The 19,691-nt window shown below is 36.9% G+C and overlaps 1 protein-coding gene across 6 annotated transcripts in view; it reads right to left on the bottom strand.

The window, feature by feature from the left end:
- LOC140171404 (uncharacterized) overlaps positions 1-19,691 on the bottom strand; it is a 112,113-nt gene that overhangs the window by 54,524 nt on the left and 37,898 nt on the right. For 5 of the 6 annotated variants that reach the window (XM_072194655.1, XM_072194654.1, XM_072194656.1 and 2 more), the window contains 16 exons: positions 19,422-19,502; positions 18,830-18,949; positions 18,406-18,495; positions 17,566-17,643; positions 15,628-15,747; positions 15,294-15,374; positions 14,975-15,055; positions 14,682-14,801; positions 14,469-14,567; positions 13,637-13,717; positions 13,390-13,509; positions 12,672-12,731; positions 10,547-10,729; positions 8,438-8,608; positions 5,325-5,498; positions 4,057-4,225 (listed from right to left, as the gene is read on the bottom strand). In XM_072194655.1, the coding sequence (XP_072050756.1) occupies positions 4,057-4,225; positions 5,325-5,498; positions 8,438-8,608; positions 10,547-10,729; positions 12,672-12,731; positions 13,390-13,509; positions 13,637-13,717; positions 14,469-14,567; positions 14,682-14,801; positions 14,975-15,055; positions 15,294-15,374; positions 15,628-15,747; positions 17,566-17,643; positions 18,406-18,495; positions 18,830-18,949; positions 19,422-19,502 (1,828 nt within the window). The remainder of the gene's footprint in view (positions 1-4,056; positions 4,226-5,324; positions 5,499-8,437; positions 8,609-10,546; positions 10,730-12,671; positions 12,732-13,389; positions 13,510-13,636; positions 13,718-14,468; positions 14,568-14,681; positions 14,802-14,974; positions 15,056-15,293; positions 15,375-15,627; positions 15,748-17,565; positions 17,644-18,405; positions 18,496-18,829; positions 18,950-19,421; positions 19,503-19,691) is intronic. The other variant, XM_072194659.1, reaches the window with a different exon arrangement.

Below are 19,691 nucleotides of genomic sequence, written 5' to 3'. Positions count from 1 at the left end.
GGCGGGTCCTTGTTTTCAACAACGACGTACATAAGGTATATTTCACTGTTCCATGTCACAGATGTTAAACTGGTCCACATCTATGTGACACTTGATAAGATTGGCTTTCAGGTAGGCCTAAATATGCCAAATATCATTTAGGGTTGAAGTCAGCATCGGGTCCTGACCGTCCTGGGTCTTAGCTAGGATTTAACAAGTGCCAATCATTTTCACCAAAACCAGCTGAGCAAAATTAGACCCTGAAAACAAAAATCACATCTCTGCCTATTCTGGGGGGGTCATTCATTTCAAATCAGTAGCTTTTGATTTGTGTGCCTAGTCTTGTATCGCAGAACTTATTCAAGCAGTATTTTTTTAATTAAGCATAATGTCACATGCATTAATTTTGCATGTCCTAGGAGCAACCTGCCTGTTCAAAATGACAGGTGAATGGGTGGCTAGCTAAACACCCTGATTGGGTCCATCTTTCTGACTTTGATAACAAGGTTTTGTGAGCCCAAAGTATCAGAGTAACACTGAATAAAGGCTCCAATCACACTTTTTTCTTTCTTTTTACCCACGACGGGGTATCTTTTTTTCTGGGCCAATTTTGGTAGGCTATATGGATGGGTTCTTTTTTTTCAAAATGTTCTCATTTGTTTTTCAGAAAATAGTCAAATTTGCCTCATGAAATTTCCCCAAAATTTGAGGAAAAAGTTGAACAAACTAAAATTTGACTGAACATTTTGACTTTTGGTATACCATGATTTTCTTGGAAAATTGTTATATTAGCTTAGGGCTCATATTGAAATACCCTACCACGTTTTCACACAGAAAGAAGGCAGTATTCCCCTCGCTAAGCGCGTAAGCGCGTGCCTCAGGAAAGCTCGGTCGTAAAACGGATGGATTATATGCATCAGTGATACACCCTGCCCAGGATTTTAACAAAAGAAGGCTAGCACAGGAAAGCTGCAGGATGGCGCACACCTTCCTGTGTAAGGGAATTTCAATATGAGCCCTTATATTGACAGGTCCCTTTCAAGTTGTCAGTGGCATAATCCCGCTATCCAAAACACATGAATACACCACCCTCCCCCAAAAGAGTTTGAAGGTCAATGGTTGTAGATATGGATGCTGATGCTATCAAGAAAGTGGACTATGAACTTGCATGTTCAAACAAAATACAACAATCATATTCAGTGCATGTCATCCACCAGGGTCATCCACATTGAACATTCACTCCATAATAGCCGTGTTCACATTTTGAGTTACACCTTGCGTAAACTTACGCTAAGGCCTAAAAAAATTGTTTGATTGCCGTAACATACAAAAAAAATTATGGTAGGTCGGTCGGCAATTTTTTTTTTTTACACACATATAAATTGCATAAATTGGAACTTTTAAAAAAAATTTTGCAAAAATATAAGAAAAAAAGTCTAGGGTCGCGCCAATCAAACAATTTTTTTTAGGCCTAACATTGATCAAAATTCCACAAATATTTTTGCTACTCCTACCGCGTGTCCACACCTAGCCTACTCCTAGCACTACGCCGACCAGTTCCACCATTCACTTCTGGTCGGCGTAAACATCGTCGGCTACCACTTCCGGTGTTTCCATGACCTTTTCAACCACATAATATGTAATGTCTTAGTTCCAACCAAGAAAAGGTCAAACTTACACCGGGTGCCAGGCATAGCAGTGTTCACATTGTAACTTATGCCTGGCGGAGGTTACACCAAGCTCGCTACACCTGACTTTTGTCAGGAATAAATCGTCGGACGTACACCTGGCGGAACATACACTGACCATCATTCACACTGCCACTACTTTAAAAAAAAAATTGTCATTCGTCATAAAAATAGCCAAAAAACATTTTTAGGAGGGGTGATACCCTGCAGTGTATTTCCCGGACAAACCCCTCTAAATGTTCCATACCGCGCACAAGCCCGCGGCCACCTGTCCAAGGACCAGGAAATGGATATGTTGCCCATTTACATCCCTGATTGTGCACTTGGGCAAGGCGCTTAACCTCACTTGCCTCTCTCTACCCAGGGATGGGATGGGGAGCTGTTATGAATATTGTCCATTCTTAGTGGGATTGGGATCTGATTGGACAATCGCATTATTTCGGGTGCCGTCTATCAGGCCGTAGATGACCCCCACGTCATCATGAGTGTTAATAACGCGTAACACGCTTATAGAGGTGTGCGGATGTATTGCGTTGTATGCGTAGACTAGTGCGGAATACCTGGGCCCGTTATGGCTCTCGGCAGCACTGAATGACAGCGGAATAAAATGTAAAGCACTTTGATGCATGTCAAAGGTGTTGTATAAATGCCAACATATATTATTTTACTTTTATTGCAATATATTTCTGCAAAATCATTTTTGATTATACTGCTTATAATATTATGACAGCAATTACAGTGGCGGATCCTAAAAGTTTCAGGAGGGGATACAGATAAAGACAATAGGGCCTAATTATGGCTGTGTGCATGTACAGTCATAACCCCTTAGTACCACCTTAAAAGCACATAGTCCCTGCACTTTGCGTGAAAGCCTGTACTTTTGAATCTTTAAGACACTTGTTTTATGCAAACTTAATTAAGAAAACACTTGGTGATCCTTCATTATATATGAAGCAATGTCTGGTTCACTTCATGGGGGCCAAAGGTGGCAAATTTGAAAATGAGATGAGGGCGAAAATATGGAGTAAAAAAACAATAAAATACATAAGAAAAAAACTTAAAACTTAGAACCTAAGTAGGCCTATGTTAGACCTTTGATGTTTTCAGAATATGATAGCTTATAATGTTTGTATAAGGTAATAATTACATTAACTCATTTTCAAAAATGCCTCCTTTGGCACCCATGAAAGAATGAAAAGGTGGGGCACAGGCCTGGTATGCCCAAGCATATATCAATGCATCCAACATCAAAAGCTAAGGTAAATGGTGCATAAAAAGGATCCTCTTGACATGAAGGCCTATGTCTCTGCTTACAGGAGGATGTAAAAAAGGAAGTATAAAATGGAAAATAGTATACCATATGAGTTTGCATTGCTTTACATAGTAACAAACAAACAGTTTACTGTAATCAAAGTTCACAATATATACACACGGAAGGATGTAACCAGAGAAGATGAGAAAATGGCTGTGATTGAGATTTCATATTGTATTACATTGCCCTGTTCTTCTAGTTTTGACCCATATGATTGTTATCTGATCAATTGTCAATTAATAACAAAACCAGGAAATCACATTATTCAGTACCTGGAAGTGAACAACACAATGTATCAAAAGTGCATGACTACTTTAAGAAACAGTTTTTATTTGACAATGTATTGTCTACACTGCTGATAAGATCAAAATGAAAGCATGATTTTGATGACATATCAACTTACTTTCTTTTCTATTCATATAATTTCCTCACTCTCACTCATTGTTCACCCACTCATCACTTGATCAAACAATCATTTCACACACTGTCACTGACTCACACAATTCCTATCTTTTATTTTCTAAATAAAATCATCTTTATAAACTGCTGGAAAGATATATCGGAAAAAAATAAGATTTTGATGATAATATTAAACTTATTTTCACTTTTCATGTTCACATTACTTCCTCGACTTATTTACCTGCTTGATTGCTTACTTCCTCCTCATTCCCTCACTCAATCACCCATGTTATACTTGGTTGATGGAGTAATGAATCAATCAATCACTATCACTCACTCTCTCATTCACTTGCTCACTCAATCACTCACTTGCTCACTCACTCACTCACTTACTCGCCCAGTTAATCAATTATTCACTCATATCATCATACCTCACTCACTTAATCTCATCAATCATTTACTCAATCAATCAATCAATCAATCATTCACTAACAGTTGTATCTTTTTGTGGCTTCATTTTGTTCTGAATGCATAACCGCCACAAGTGCCATATATGATGGATACTGCCACTATACATGTACAAGATGACACTCACTCATACAATCAATCAATCAATCAATCAATCAATCATTACTCACTCAATCAATCATTACTCACTCAATCAATCCCTTCACCTACCATATTTTGGGCACAATCCAAGTGTTGTACATATTTTGGATGGATCAATCTCTGTAGTAAGTATGGCTATGAGAGCTGGCCCAAAAGCAGTGATAAATTCATTACATTCAAGTTGTAATGATCCAGGAAGTAACTTGCATACTTCATCAACAGCCTTGATGATCTCATCCTACAGGAAAAGCAAATAAAGAAACATCCAATAAGAAAATGTTGTTGCATGTTTTTTCTATCATCTTCTAATATAAAATGGTCACTATCATCATCATTATTTCCCAGCAAGATATATACAATGATATAGGTTCTTAGTAAATATATTGCTAGCAGTAAAAGTAGAATGAGGATCAGGAAAATGTTGAGGAATAAGGAAGAAGGGGATGGAAAGGGAATGGAAGAAGATAATGAGGTGAAATTTGAAGGGAGATGAAGGGATTGGAAAAGAGGAGCCAAAGGAGAAAAATAAGTCACTTACCGTAAAACCTCATCTACAAGCATATAGTGTGTTTTTTATGAAAGTTAAATTAATACGAAGAGGTGTAAATATGACAATACAATACATTGGTCTTACGATAGTACTTGTTTGTATATGCTTGTCTTGGTAATTTATTTGCTCAAACTCCATAATGGTCTAATTTTTTTGATGGATGATGCCTGGATTAATTTAGCTTTCATTAAAAATACTCTATATGCTTGTAGATGAGGTTTACAGTATATAATAAAATGGTTTGACCTTTACAGCTTGTCAGAAATATATGTGTCTTTGTATTTCTCTATTTTCTTTTTTATGCAATTCAACCAAATCATTAGTCATTTTTATTTTTCACAAAGCATTTATTTTGATGTTTCATTCTGCAATAACTTACATTGTCTTAAATGGATATCTGCTATTTTAACTTAATATTTTGGAAAGCAATGAATATTTAAGCTGTGATATATATTCCCCCAATTCAAAGAAGAAATATAAAGGTTCTAAAGAGCAAAATGTGCACCATTTTTACTGATTTTTATAGGTGGCCTAAAGCGCCCGTCAAACTTTCCTGCCGCTTGCCGCTGCGGCAAGCGGCAGGGCATTGCAACCAATGACAAGCCTTTATTGTGTACGTTTGTCTGCAATGCGCGCGCGCCACGCCGCTCAGCGGCAAGCGGCAGGGTAGTATGAAACCAGCATAAGGACAAGTAGCAAGAGTTTGGAAAGGAAAAAAGGATGGCAAGCAGTACATAAAAGAAACAAATTGCTGGGGTTGGCACTGGCAAAATGAAAGAATATTTACCTCTGTTGCATTTTTGGTCAGCTGCTGTTCCACAATACCCATGACAACATTGCATATAGTACAGTAAGTGTCACTATCAACATCCTCATCCATGTCTACTGGAGGTATATCCTCCACTGGTGCTACAACCATGTTCTGACGCAAAATGGCTTGTGCTGAGGTCTGCTGTACAGTCTGCAATGAAATGAAAAGAAACAACATTCTTAAAAGCACTTCTTATAAATGACTCGACTTTCAGACCACCATTTTTATTTGTTTTTCACTGGTCAAGGAGCAGGGTCTTAGCTAGCCACCCATCTGGCCGTCATTTTAGACGGCCAGTTTGCTCCTAGGACGGGCAAAATTAATGCCTTTGACAGATGCTATATAATATATTGTATGTTTTGAGAAGCTAATTGACATTTTTAGTAGACCAGGTTTGTAGAACAAGGCCATATCAGCACATATTTGAACTCTTTGAACCCCACAATGGTCTGGTTTTATGTTTTAAAGGTCAAATTTGGACAGGCAATTTTATTCAAATGATGGGCAACCCTCAATTGCTAGCTAAGACCCTGTCAAGGAGCAGTCAAATATGATACTCTGTAGACAAGGGACAGTCTACATAACTCCTGATAGTCTTGTCCCGAAGAATCCAGATCTAATCCTGATGAAAGCTGGTAGGTATGCTCATCTAAGAACTTTCAAAACACCCCGCTTTTGAATCTCATTTTATGAAGTTTTTATAGGAGCAAAAATGCCTTGTTTTTACTAATTTCACAAATTGTTTGCCCTTCAACAACACCCCTTTTTGGGAACAATGCAAACAATATTTCTAATAATACCCCCTTTCTGATGGAAATGAATATGGCACATACAATACATGGGCACGGGTGGTTTGCATCATTGATACAATTATTCTGCAGGGTCAAAATTGATTAGCATGCAATTTGCCAACATGGTAAATGAAGAACAATGATTTATGCATCTGATTCGTAAATAAAGAATTATGAAATGGCAATGATTCATGCATTTGATATATTAACGAAACACCCTATTTTTAATTTCAATGGGGTTTGAAACATGACCCCTATTATGTGTTTTGTGAATTCACATTTCATCATCTGGAAACACCCCTTAAGTTATTTCATGAAATTTCTGACAAGCATGCATACCCGCAGATACACAAAATGCTGGGGCTGGGTAACTCTCAATCTGTAACCTGTCATAAAAGCCTATCAAGCAACATCCACCATGATGATTGGGGTGCCCAATTATCATGTACAGTCATTTGTAACCCAGGACAAATCACAAAGGAAGATCAAAGTATTGACAACTGTATCTACAGATGATCAATCTAACTAGACGTGACAAAACCAAAATGGTACACAACAGGTGAATGCATATTAAAATGAAAAAAAGTGTTGTTAAGAGTGGCTGAAGGAGTGACTGTCCATGGCAAGCCACATAAATGTTGCTATATTCTCCATTGAAATACTGATTCTTTCCATATGATTGCCCATGAGTGTCTATAAAGAAAAGAGAAGCAAGATTAATACACTATGACCACAGACAGTTAATACATTTGATTACAATGTAATTGATTTTCCAGACAGTAGTAGTGTATCAGGTAAGAGGAAGGGGAGGGGGATTGCCAGTGCAGAGGGCCCCATCAAATGGCTCTTACTAGGAAGGCCAGCTCAATCTACCAAATAGAAATTGACAAGAATTGCCCTTGTATATCTTCTTTTTAGACTGGAACACTGTGATTTTTAGGCTACGAACTTTGGGTTGATTTACAGTAATAAAAATCCAATATTTCACATGTTTGGTATGCAATTGTCCCAGTGAAACCAAGCTAAAATGATGTCCACATTGAAAGTTTTCTGTACATTCTGACAAACTTAATTTAAATAATAAGCTTTATTTTACAAAAAATACAATTAGGCCTAATCAAGTCAGCAGTTTTTGACAAATGATCACCTAAATAGCCATTTGCGTCCTTTCTGAAGCAAGCCTGTGATCTGATAGCAGGGGTAGTGCAGGAGAACATTCCATAAGTGGGCTATAATATGATTATAGATGGCATGCATTTTGTCTTTATTTATTATCTCTGATAATATCCCATGTTTTGAGTCCTGCAATTGCTAATTCATGGATGATGTGACATCATGACATGTGATGCCATTTGTTATATCAGCAGTGCACTCTGTAATCATTTTTTTTTTTTGTTGTTGCTTTATTATATTTTAAACAAATTAGTGCATTGTAGCTCAAAGGCTAAATTACAGCTTGATGTTCTTCGGGTAGGCAAGAAGTGTAAGATAACATGTGGGCATGCAGCTAGTACACAAAATTAAAAATCTTGAAAAACAAAGATCACTTTCCTCTTGTAATTTGACAATGATTACAGAACCTATAGTCTGTATACCTTCCTCGAGTCAGTAAAGCAAAATCAAATTTGAGATTTTCTCAAAAACTGTTAATTTTTGCAGGAATCTGTTATGCTAGTAGTTGGATTCCTTGCATTATTTCGTTTCTGAAAATGTATACTTTATACTTCTCATCATTACATTTCGAGATACAATAAAAATCAATATCTAAATTACTGACTCGAGGAAGGTAAACAGACTATACAAGAACAAGTCCACTTTTTAAGCTGTTTGCTAGACCAAAAGAATGGCAGAAAAATGCTCTTGCTCATAAACGCAACAGTACTTTGCCAGCCAGTTTTTATTGTAAAACAATGGAGAGTGTTCCAAATGTATGATGCCACCACAGAGGAGTAAGATAAGACAGAGCGCGTACCACCAGTCAAAGTCTCCGCCTCATCCGATAATGAGGGCCGATTGTTCTGTGAAATGCGACAGGCGAGACTGCTACGCAATTACCGGGTATTTTCATGGTCTATCGCGTAATCGCGAAAGCACGGAACGCTCTATCGCGGATACGCGAAGGCACGCAGCGCTGGCGTGATTGTTAGACACTACACGATCGAACAATCGGCCCTCATGAATATGCGAGAACTTACACCATACAATACACGGGGACTTTGACTGATGGTACGCGGTCTGTTTCTCTTTCGTCCATGGATGCCACATTATTTATAAAATATGCAGTATAACTACACACACCTTGTCACTTGTACATAGTCCCAGTGTAGTACAGAATTTCCATGGTTCTATATCAGTAACTAGTATAGCTATAATAGGTGGACCAAAGGCATCTACAAACTCTGCGCATTCAAGTTTCAAGGTTCCTGGTAACACGGTACACACTTCACCTATTATCTTCAAAATCTCCTCCTAAAAGTGCATCAAATTGGTTTAGTTTTAATAATACTGTTATGGATTTTTCATATGGAGCAACCCAACATTACTATAAAATCATCCCTATACAGGGTGTAACAATAAAATTTGTACAATTTTGAAAATAGAATGACACTATTATGCCGCTTATTTTTTGGTTTGATATTTATATGTCTATCAAGATAATTTCTTTAGCCACCAGATAGGCTTTGTTCCAATAAAATTGATGGTATACAAGTGAAGATATGGCCAATTATGTAACCTAGTCTTGAAACCGCCTGGGCCACTTTTGTCTAAGGGACTGAATAGAGTTTAACCATGGACCAGTTGGGCAGTGGCTCTTATGATAGGTAGTTTTAAACAATGGGGTATTCGAAGTGGTAGAAATGATTACATAATTGAATATCTCCTTGGATTTTTGAAAGTCACAACTAAGCACTGACATAACAACCTCATTTACTATAAATCGTGGCTGCAGCTCAAACAACTTCAACTCCAATTCACGTTGGAAGAGCGTATTTTTATGGTTGTGACATTCGGTAGCACATGGAGTCAAGCAGAAACCATACGATTGTTTATAGCTCATTTTCCAAACTCACGTCTTGCATCAAGGCTATTACATATAACTATGAGAAGTATGTAGAATTTGTTAATAGAAATGCTGGCAATAGTGGTCGGCCAAGAACAGCTAGAAGCTCAGCTGAACTTAATTTCAAAATTTCATTGTTTTGTATATGGATGCAAAAACTATTCTCAGTTTTACCAATGATATCTCAGGGATATGAGAAATTACTTTATTTATAAGATAATTTGAAAGAAATTTTATGACTTCATTTATAGATTTTAAAGAAATTTAATATTAAGTTCATGTTAATTATATGAAGAAACACCACTTATAATTCTTTTGTGTCAGTTCTTTGATGTTTAATGCATGATAAGCATATCTAGGTGGTTCAAACTTGATATGCGCAATCATGGCAAAAGTGGCCCAACACGTTTTCGGGACGACTTAATTAATCGGACATAACTTTTGAACCCAAGCTAGTAAAGAAACCAACTAAACGTCTTCTTGTAGCCAAGATATTACCGATTGTATTGCATATAACATTTTTGCCATAGCTCTTTTAATTTTTTTCCTGAGAAGTCAAAATGCAATTGTATAAATTTTTTTATTACACCCTGTATATCTTGCGAAGCGCAATGGGCTATTCCAGTTGAAATCCACACTCCCCCTGTTGAAGATTTTGGAAATATCTTCCACAGGGGAGTATGTATTCAAATGTAATGAACACATTAGTAGCTCCATTTGTAACTCATCCTCCTCAGTGGAAGATTCAGGTTGAATCTTTCTCAGAGGGTATATGAAATTCAAATGGAGCTGCCTAATGTGTTCATTCCATTTGAATTCATACTCCCCTTGTGGAAGATATTTCCAAAATCTTCCATAGGGGGAGTGTGGATTTTAAATGGAATAGCCCATTGTGGCCATCTTGCCGACTTAGATGACAAAGTGTCACCAGCTCTATGGGCCCTAAGGGTAGTGTATTGGTGGGCACACTGTGATTTTTGTGGGCTTTGGGTATGAGGGTCTGCCTTATTTTGCACACTATGATAATGTTGCCCTTAGCATAGGCAATACAAAGAGATCATTTATAGTAATCTGGGAATTGCCTCTATAAAGAATCATAACAATATTATTTTTTTATTGAGTAATATTTAATGAAGACAATTCCGTTTAGCTATATTTGTATAGTAGTTCACACTTTCCAGTTGTATATATTTCTGGGCATAATGAATTGAATACTTGTTACAAAAAAAAAAAAGATGTCTGCACAGCATTCACATTGTTGTGGTTTTCTCTACTGCACCGAAATCCTTGTATCTGTATTTATTTTTTATTATTAAGTAAAAACAAAGAATCAAACATCAGAATACCTCTGTTTTGTTAAGTGTAAGTTGAGTCTCAATAATTCCAACTAAAATTTCACACAAAGTACAAAATGTGTCGTCTCCGACATCTCCTATATCCAACATCTGTTTACCAACAACAGGTGCAATGTTATCGGCTGGTGTTTCAGCAACCGGCATGTTTTGGCGCAAGATGGCTTGAACAGAAGGCTGTTATAAGCATAAACATAACATAATGTTATATAGAAAAAATGTACAATGTATGTGCAGTGCATTGATTATATTTGGTGTATAGTTAAGGTGGTGCTGATGGATGTGATGGTTTATTTTGATGTAGGCTGCTGAGGATTCTTCATCTACATCAAAGCATGTTATCATATGGCTGTAGCTTTCCATTGGCAAAATCACTGGAACATGTAATCAAGTAGGCAGGTTATATATGGGACAGAAACCTGGGCCTTGAAAAAGGAAGATGAGAACCGCCTGCTTGTCTTCAAGATGATGTATCTGAGAAAATCCTGGGAGTATCTTGATTAGACAAAATTAGAAACTCAACCATCCGTTAATCGCTAGAAATTGACCACACCATCCTAAATAGAGTAACTTTGCGGTTATTTTGATACATCCAAAGAATGCCAAACACAAGATGTCCAAAAACTCTCCTGGAAGCAAGCATACTTCCAAAACGACCAAAGGAAGATCGACCTGCAAAGAGATGGCTGGATTGCATCAAGACAGACTCCTTAACCATTAACTTGACATATCTGGTGGAATCTGAAAGGCTAGCAAAACAGAAAGCAACTGGCAAAGCATCATGACACAGATGGCAAGGCAGAGTGATCCACGCCTTAGGTCAGAAAGATTAAGATGGATAAATGGAATGGGAAATAGTGCAAAGCTGGAGTGTTCCATTATGCACCAAGTAAAAACCTTTATTTTAATATCTGCTTATATGAAGCTGTGTAAGGTATTAGAATGTCCTGCATATAATTTACTATAATTAAAATATTTAATTCTCAATTCTGTGCACTTTTTGTGGGATAACACAATCGGGTAGAGATGGCCTTATTTCAAGACAGTGATTGATCAGTTCTGGAATGATCCCACTTTCTTCATAGCCTATGGTCATTATGTTATATGATCAATGCAAATATCTGTGCATACTGAGTGGTTCAGATGATTGAGAATTAGATATTTTGATTATAACTGCAATTAACAGGCAAAATGTACACTAAAATTCTTAATATAATTAGCCGTTTCATAAAACTTGTGATTTGATCCATGCAATTACATTTTCCATGCAATGCATTTATTTCATGCCATATTTTGGAAAAATAGATTATTTTACTACTTACTTTGTGCTGTTTTGCTATAAAAAAATAAAATAACAGCCTTGATTATACAAAATAAACACACTCATTTTTAATGTAAACCTAACATTTCTAAGATGATTTAAAATTAAAACTTTTAAGTGTTTCCATTTTATGCTGACGAAGCTCTACAAAAATAGCCACAATTTTTGCCACAAAATTAACCATTATCCACACAAAATATACCATTTTCTGGCAAACTACACCTGACCTAATTAACATCTCCCACACACCAAGATGGCTGCCAATTATGAGCCAAACAAGGGTGTCATATCAACTTGTCTAGGATATCTCTGGACAAAACCAACCCTACTTTAAAGGGATATACAGTCACTTAGCTTCAAATCCCAAAACATAAAACCAACTAAGATTGTAAGTAGTAATGAAAAAATGTGACCCTTATGCTGAATTTGAATTGAAACTATTTTCTGCATTGAATAAACAGAATTGTGTGTTGAGTATGGGGCAGCCATCATACACAAGCAATTTAAAAAAAACTATTGTTCACCGTCCTCCTTGAACTGGACTATTCCAGTTGAAATCCACTCCCTATGGGAGATGTGGCCTTAATCTTCCACACAGGGGGTGAATATTTTATATGGAACTACCTGAATGGGTGACTCTATTTGAAATCTACACTCTCTGTGTGGGAGGTTAAGATTATGTCTGCCATAAGGTGTATGGATTTCAACTGCAATAGCCCATTGAACATGTGAAACCTATGGAGGAAAAATTGAAAGCTATAGCAAATGACTGCATATCCTTTAAAATGCAATACTAACCTTTGAAGGCACTGGAGTAGAAGCACAGAATCCAATGGTAGAACATGTTGTCATAGGGTCCTAAGAAGAAGAAAATAAATCATATCAGTTTGCTGTTAATTTCATATGCTTTTCCTTTTACAAATTAATCATCCAGCCCAAGGTCCTATGCACACGCTTTACATCGTTCGTGAATAAGCAAGGGTTAACACTTAAAAAGAACCTTGCATTAGTATTAGTTTAATCCATCTCATGAACGGACCAATATTGAAGCTTAAAACCCAACTACATGTATATTGAACCTTTATTTCCTTAAATTAACTTAATGAAGTTCAAAACTTCAAAGATGATAATGTGAATATTTTGTGATATCAAAATTTAACTGAAAAACACTCAAATGATGTCATGGTGTAAGTCGTATTTGTTGCACTTGTTGGAATCTTTTCGCGCATTGTATAGGCCAGTTTGTCACTTTTAAAACTGGACCTTTGTCTATTCAATTGCTTGTAACTTTACTTCTTGAGGTCACATTGGATTCAATGTGGTGTCATAATGTGCAGGATTAGATAGTGAAAAAACAAATTTACCCCAATATGGTTCAGTTTTGAAATTGTGATTATTTTTCCGAGTGCAAGGATACTTTTTGGCGCAGTTTATTTATATACTGTTCAGTGGCTAGTCACACAGAGGTTGTATAATTGTGATGCTATGATTTTGTGAACATGGAACTTGTTCTTACCAATACTTGTGCTACTGCATTGATGACAGTAGATCCATACTGCTCAACAAGAGATTGACATTCACTGGAGAGATCACCTAATAGACTACACACCTGCTCAACAGCTGATAAAATGGTTTGCTGAAATTATTGAATGTAATGAGTTATATTAACTTAACTTTCTCCAAACATTGTAATTTTTGAAAACTATTACTAAATATTTTAAGGAAAAAAAAATCAGTTTTGACAATGGAACTTGTATACTTACCTGGTTGTTGGGGTCCATGAGTACTTTCTGAACATCACCAAAGAACATCTTACAGTCTGTGCACATGTCTGCTGTGGGTTGCTGAAAGGGAGAGAGCAATGTAATGAAAATGTTTCATTGTTATATGTTACTATCTTCAAAATTAAGGTAATATAATCAACAACTGCTCTAGATAAACAGTTTATAATTGTTTCTTTTTAATATTGCCCGAGTACTGACTGTGAACTCTGGTAGTACAGTGGTAAGACTCTGGACCGGTAATCCAGCAACCGGGGTTCAATCCCCGCTGAGTCCGGATTTTTCCTCTCTCAATATTTTTATATGTCAGTTTGCTCGAGCCCCAAACACATCATTTATATAATAATTTCTCGGGCTTGTATCATTTATTTCCAATCCTCGCATATATTAATTTGTGTCTCGCATTGTCTTACGCCCTGCTAGGGTGAAGCATATAGGCTGTCTCTTTCTTCATTATTTAATATATAATTGGCCACTGTGACACAATGAGAGAGTTATCATGGGGGCTTAAGTTGAGATTGCCCGAGTACCGACTGTGAACTCGGGTAGTACAGTGGTAAGACTCTGGACCGGTAATCCAGCAACCGGGGTTCAATCCCCGCTGAGTCCTGATTTTTCTCTCTCAATATTGTCATATGTCAGTTTGCTTGAGCCCCAAACACATCATTTATATAATAATTTCTCGGGCTTGTATTGTTTATTTCCGACCCTCGCATATATTGATTTGTGTATCGCATGCATTGTCTTACGCCCTGCTATAGGTGAAGCATATAGGCCGCCTCCTTCTTATTTTTTAATATTGAAATAAACTTACCATTCTCATTTTGATAATTACTCTTGTCAGAGCTGCAATCATCTGTTTTGTGTCCACGCCTTGACAGAACCCAATTGTGCCACAAATGCTAGTTGGATCCTACATAATAAAAAATACATCTCCATGATTTAAAATGTAAGTATGTAGGATATCTCATACAAAGCGCAAAGCAAAGTTATAATTTGTCAAGGTTTGATAGGATAAAATACTCACCAATTCTGGTAGTAGCAGATCAAAGACAAGAGGTCCATATTGATCAATAAGTGAATTACATTGATCAGCAAGATCACCCAACAAGCTGCACACCATCTTAAGCTCATTCAGGATTTCTTTCTGTAATATGCAATGAAATAATGCTTGATCAAAGAAAAAGTACTGATGAATATTAAGCATGTTCAAAATGGTAACTCCCTGAGCGTAGAAAAGTTAAATACCTGTAGTATAATTTACAAGCTTGTGAAATTTTAAAGATGCAAACAGCCTTCTAATAATAGTATTCTACCCACCTGTGTGGTAGCATTACTAAGCATCATCTTGACATCACCAAAGAAAGCTTTACAATCTGTGCATGGGTCTCCAGCTTTCACCTGTGGGAAACAGAAATGATTTACTTAAGAATATCTACATAAAGAAAGTTCTTGCACACATAATTTTTTTCATCTTAAAATATAATATTTGGTTTACTGGAATCTTTTGTCACATATTACCAGTAAATCCTCACCTATAAAAGTTGAAGATCTTCTGGCAAAAGGACAAATTAGTTGTATATATTGGTTATGGAACTTTAAAAGTGAAAATGTTTTAAGTTACAGAACAGAAACCTACCTGTGGTGTTGACATGGCAAGTATAGTTTGTCTCTTGGCTGCAGGGCAGTATTTGATGGTTTTGCACACTGTCTCTGGTTTCTAACAAAATAAAAATATTCAAAATTATTAGCTGCAAGAAAATAATGTTGTTCAATGGTTTATGGAATGATTTTGGGTCTGTAGTGCTCAGGGACAGCCTGTAAAGTGTGCTGAGGCTTGCGTATCAACGTCTAGGCTTTGTGTCTGTACGCATAGCGCACTATAAATCACTGCACTTAAAAAAAAATTTTTAACATGCAGCAGATGACATAATTGACAATTGATTATAAAACTAATGAGCTGAATATCTTACCAATAAATTGACGACTACTTCCAGGACCATATTCCCATATCCGCCAATCATAGACTTACACTGGCTTTCCAAGCTGCCTAGCAGACTACACACATCCTCTAAGGTGGATAATATTTCCTTCTGTGAAAATAAAAATGAAGTTTAAAATGAGCTGCTGGATATGGCTTATCCACAACAAAAGCCTGTGTTGTTAAATCCAAATATTTGGGGTTTTGGGGGGTCTTTTTATGTCTGAACTACACATGGCATTAACAGCTGCTATAAGTGCGATAGTGCAGACGAGTTGGCGCAAAGATGGTTGTTAACCTCCTGATTGAAGCTCAGTCAATTCTGGTTGGAGGTAATTGCAACAGGTCAATCCATAAGGGAGCTGAGGGAATGATCTCTGGGTGCTGACCAGGTTGGATCTTGGAATTCTGACAGCTTGGTCGTGGGATCTGACAGTAGCGCCGCAGACGAGGATCAATGATCATACCATACCGCAGAATCATGGCATGTTGCCTATGGGGATCGACGCTAAGTCAGGTACCGTGTGAGCAAACTCAAAAATAGCGCAAATAGTGCAAGCTTACACAAAAGAAACTTCACACGTAAGATGAGCGATGTCACCAGGTCTGAACGCTGTACCGGTGTCAGCTGAATTCAAGTACGCTTAGAAGGCACAGGCATGGAAAATTCCAATCTGTTTGTTTATTAATCTGTGGATCATACGATCTGGTAACAGGTATTGAAGGAGTTTTGGAGCTTCGCCATTGAACATCCTATGAAAAAGAGTTTTTGGCAGAATCTTCCTTTGACATTAAGATTTTTCTTTTATCAGAAGTTTACACAAATTAAAACTTTGATGCTAAAATTGAAATGGAAAACAGAACAGCAGGATGGACAAAGCTTACGGTTATATAATGCTGATTGCATAGTTTTTGTGTGCCATGTTATATCTACATCCAGTTACTCTATGAAAAGGTGACAGGCCAATGTATTAACCAGTTGCTAGCATGTTCAGCATCAAACCACTATCAACTGAACTTAAAGGAGTATTTCGTGATCCTAGCATCCTCTATTTATGTCATTTTTCATTAGATATCCACGAAAAAAAACCTATTCCCAAAATTTCAGTTGATTCCAATTTTGCGTTCGCGAGTTATGCATGATTATGTGTATTACACTGCTCCATAGACAATGCGTTGTAATTTCGTTCTGGTGCACCAGAACAAAATTCAAATTTCACGATATCTCTGCGAAACGAATTAATCTGCAAGAAATATTTTGTACATAAACATTATGTAGCCAGAAGTTTCCAGTGATATAAAAATCTCAACTTTTTTTGAAAAAAGTGGGGGGATGAGGCTGTGGATCACGAAATGCCCTTTTAAGTTATCATGAAAGTCATGCAAATCACATATACTAGCCATGACTGATTGTCAGTAGCTTTTGCACAATATTTACTCTAGTATGATCAGCTCGTAATAGGCGAGAATTATTCGGTTTTTGTAACTGCACGCATCAATAAAGTCCCAACATACGCCTGTGTAAGTTCACAAAAGCACGCGCCAGTCAAGTGATACATAATGCGTGGATCATCCAGGTGCTGCACCCAGCTGTGTGTATGTCATTCTATATATCAATCCACGATGTCATGAGTCCCGCCTATTACACGCTGATCAAAGTATAGATTTTAATCACCAGCAATTTGTCTCTTGATTGCTGCAACTGCATGCTAGTATGATGTGAATATTAGGCTTATGTATATACATTATAGAATTGGACGTGTGGAATACACCTCATCAAATGATACTCATATGGATGGTGCTGTTATGGAGCTTTATAGTTACAATATTAAAAGGTAAACATGCCAAAAAAATAATAATGAGAAGACTGATTATTGCGGCAAGCTATAAACTAGCGTATCAATTAGGAACAAGATTACTAGAAACTTACATCAACTACTGGATCCATCAGCATTTTCTGTATATCACCAAAGAAAGCTTCACAATCAGTGCACGCATCTCCCTGAAGCTGTCAAAGGAAAAGACATGCAAAATGCTCAATTTAATTATGATTCTTATGATGTGAGATAAAAACATTGTGTACAAAATTAAAATACTTATGTTAGTCTTATTATAGACCAACAATTTTTTCGGTGTTCTGCCATTGTGCCATATTTTGTTGTTCCTTTCTTTCGGGAGGGTACATCATATATGTAGCCTGCCAAATTCATTCAATATCAAAATTATTTGATATCAGAAAGACATTCTTCGTATTCAGAATGCAATTCGATATGTCTGATGTGCTCTCATGTCCCACAAAAAATACTGTCGAAACGCTCAAAACGCTCATTCCAGATCCCTTAACTGTCTGGTTGAAATATTGCCTGCATTTTTGGTTCTCAGCTGCAATTCTCTGCTCAAATATTACTGTGCATTTTTAGATTAGGTGTGCTTGAAATTCCTACAATGTTTAGGTTTATTTGGGATTTTACTCTTAATCACAACATTCCTCACAGCGGAAAATGTATTGATAAAATTGTGCTAAAACAGAAAACGATGGCCTTAGGTTTGAAAAAGGGATATTGGGTCAAAGGTGTGTCTAGGCATAAATAAGGATACATGAGAGAGTAGTAGTCATGGGTTTGGGCATTTCATAATAAAGGCAGGCTCATCTAACCTAGTCAGTCTAAATGCATCATAATTGATTATAAGGTATGATAAAGAGATGCTTTGTTATTAAACAGATATCACATTTTGTTGTTCTAATTGGTGAAATAGTGCTTCAACTTACGTTATTCATTGATGCGATAATAAACTGGCTCAATTGAGGTACAGGAACACTCTGACAGAATCCTATAGTACCACAGACATTTGATGGGGTCTAAGGAAAACAATCAAATTATGTTACTGGAGGTCATTCTGAAATTATAGCCTGGTACAAAAACTTATTAATTAACAAGCAAACACCTGTCAACTGTCATTGAATGGGACTCATTTTATCATCAGCAAATTACTTGAGATGATAGTGGAAAAGATAATAGAACAGTTGGACAGAAAGGCAAGTGAGAGAGAGAAGCAAGTGAGGTAAAGCACCTTGTCAAAGTGCACAACGTGGTGGCATTGCCGGGGCTCGAACTTGCAACCCTCAAATTGCAAGGCAGAGCCCGTACCTCTGCGCTACTGTGCCCCCAGTAGATAAATGCAACAATACTTACCAATTGTGACACTACAAGGTTGATGACTAGTGGTCCATACTGTTGTAGAAGAGATTTACATTCACTCTCATATTGTCCTAGCACACTGCAAACCTGCTCTAGTTCCATGAGAATCTGATTCTGTATGTAAAAGCAAGAACCCATTTATCATCAGTTTGGGGAGCTTTTGACTATACCATTTTTCACCCTTATCTCATATGATAGTGACATCAACATATTGAGACAGCTGTTTCGTATCTATATGCGGCATCTGTGCATGTGTATACCAGCTCTTTTAGCGAATACTAGCAATTTAAAGCTGCACCCAAAGAAATATGCACTGATGTCACTGTCCCATCAGGGTGAAAAATGGTATATACTGTATACACACTGAAATATTACAAAAGTAATTGATGAGACAGGTACCTTGTTCAATTCTTGGTATATATTTATTAAGCTGTATTTGCTCCTCTGTAATCATATCCCCAAACCACCCCACCTCTGCCATTGAATCAAATCTGTACAGCATGATATCATAAATGACAAACTGGTTGAAACCTCATATTAAAATATTGGTTGTTATGTAGTGCATGCTCTAGTGTATACTACTTACTTGGACTGTTGAATTCTGCAGCATCATCTGAACATCTTTGAAGAAATTCTGACAATCAGTGCATGGATCAGCTGCCTTCACCTAGATTACAAGCCACGAGAGATTTGAATCGTTTAAGAACTTTGTTGACATCTTTTACAATACTATATGGCAAGGTTCTTCCTGATTATTGCTTAAATAGAACTAGGTCACACATTGCAATACAGCTTGATTGGTGAATGTGATGATGATATGATTCAATTAGCCAATCAGAAACCCACTTCTGTGTTT

Source organism: Amphiura filiformis, chromosome 15, assembly GCF_039555335.1.
Source record: "Amphiura filiformis chromosome 15, Afil_fr2py, whole genome shotgun sequence".
NCBI lineage: Eukaryota > Metazoa > Echinodermata > Ophiuroidea > Amphilepidida > Amphiuridae > Amphiura > Amphiura filiformis.
This window is presented reverse-complemented; position numbering and strand designations above follow the sequence as displayed.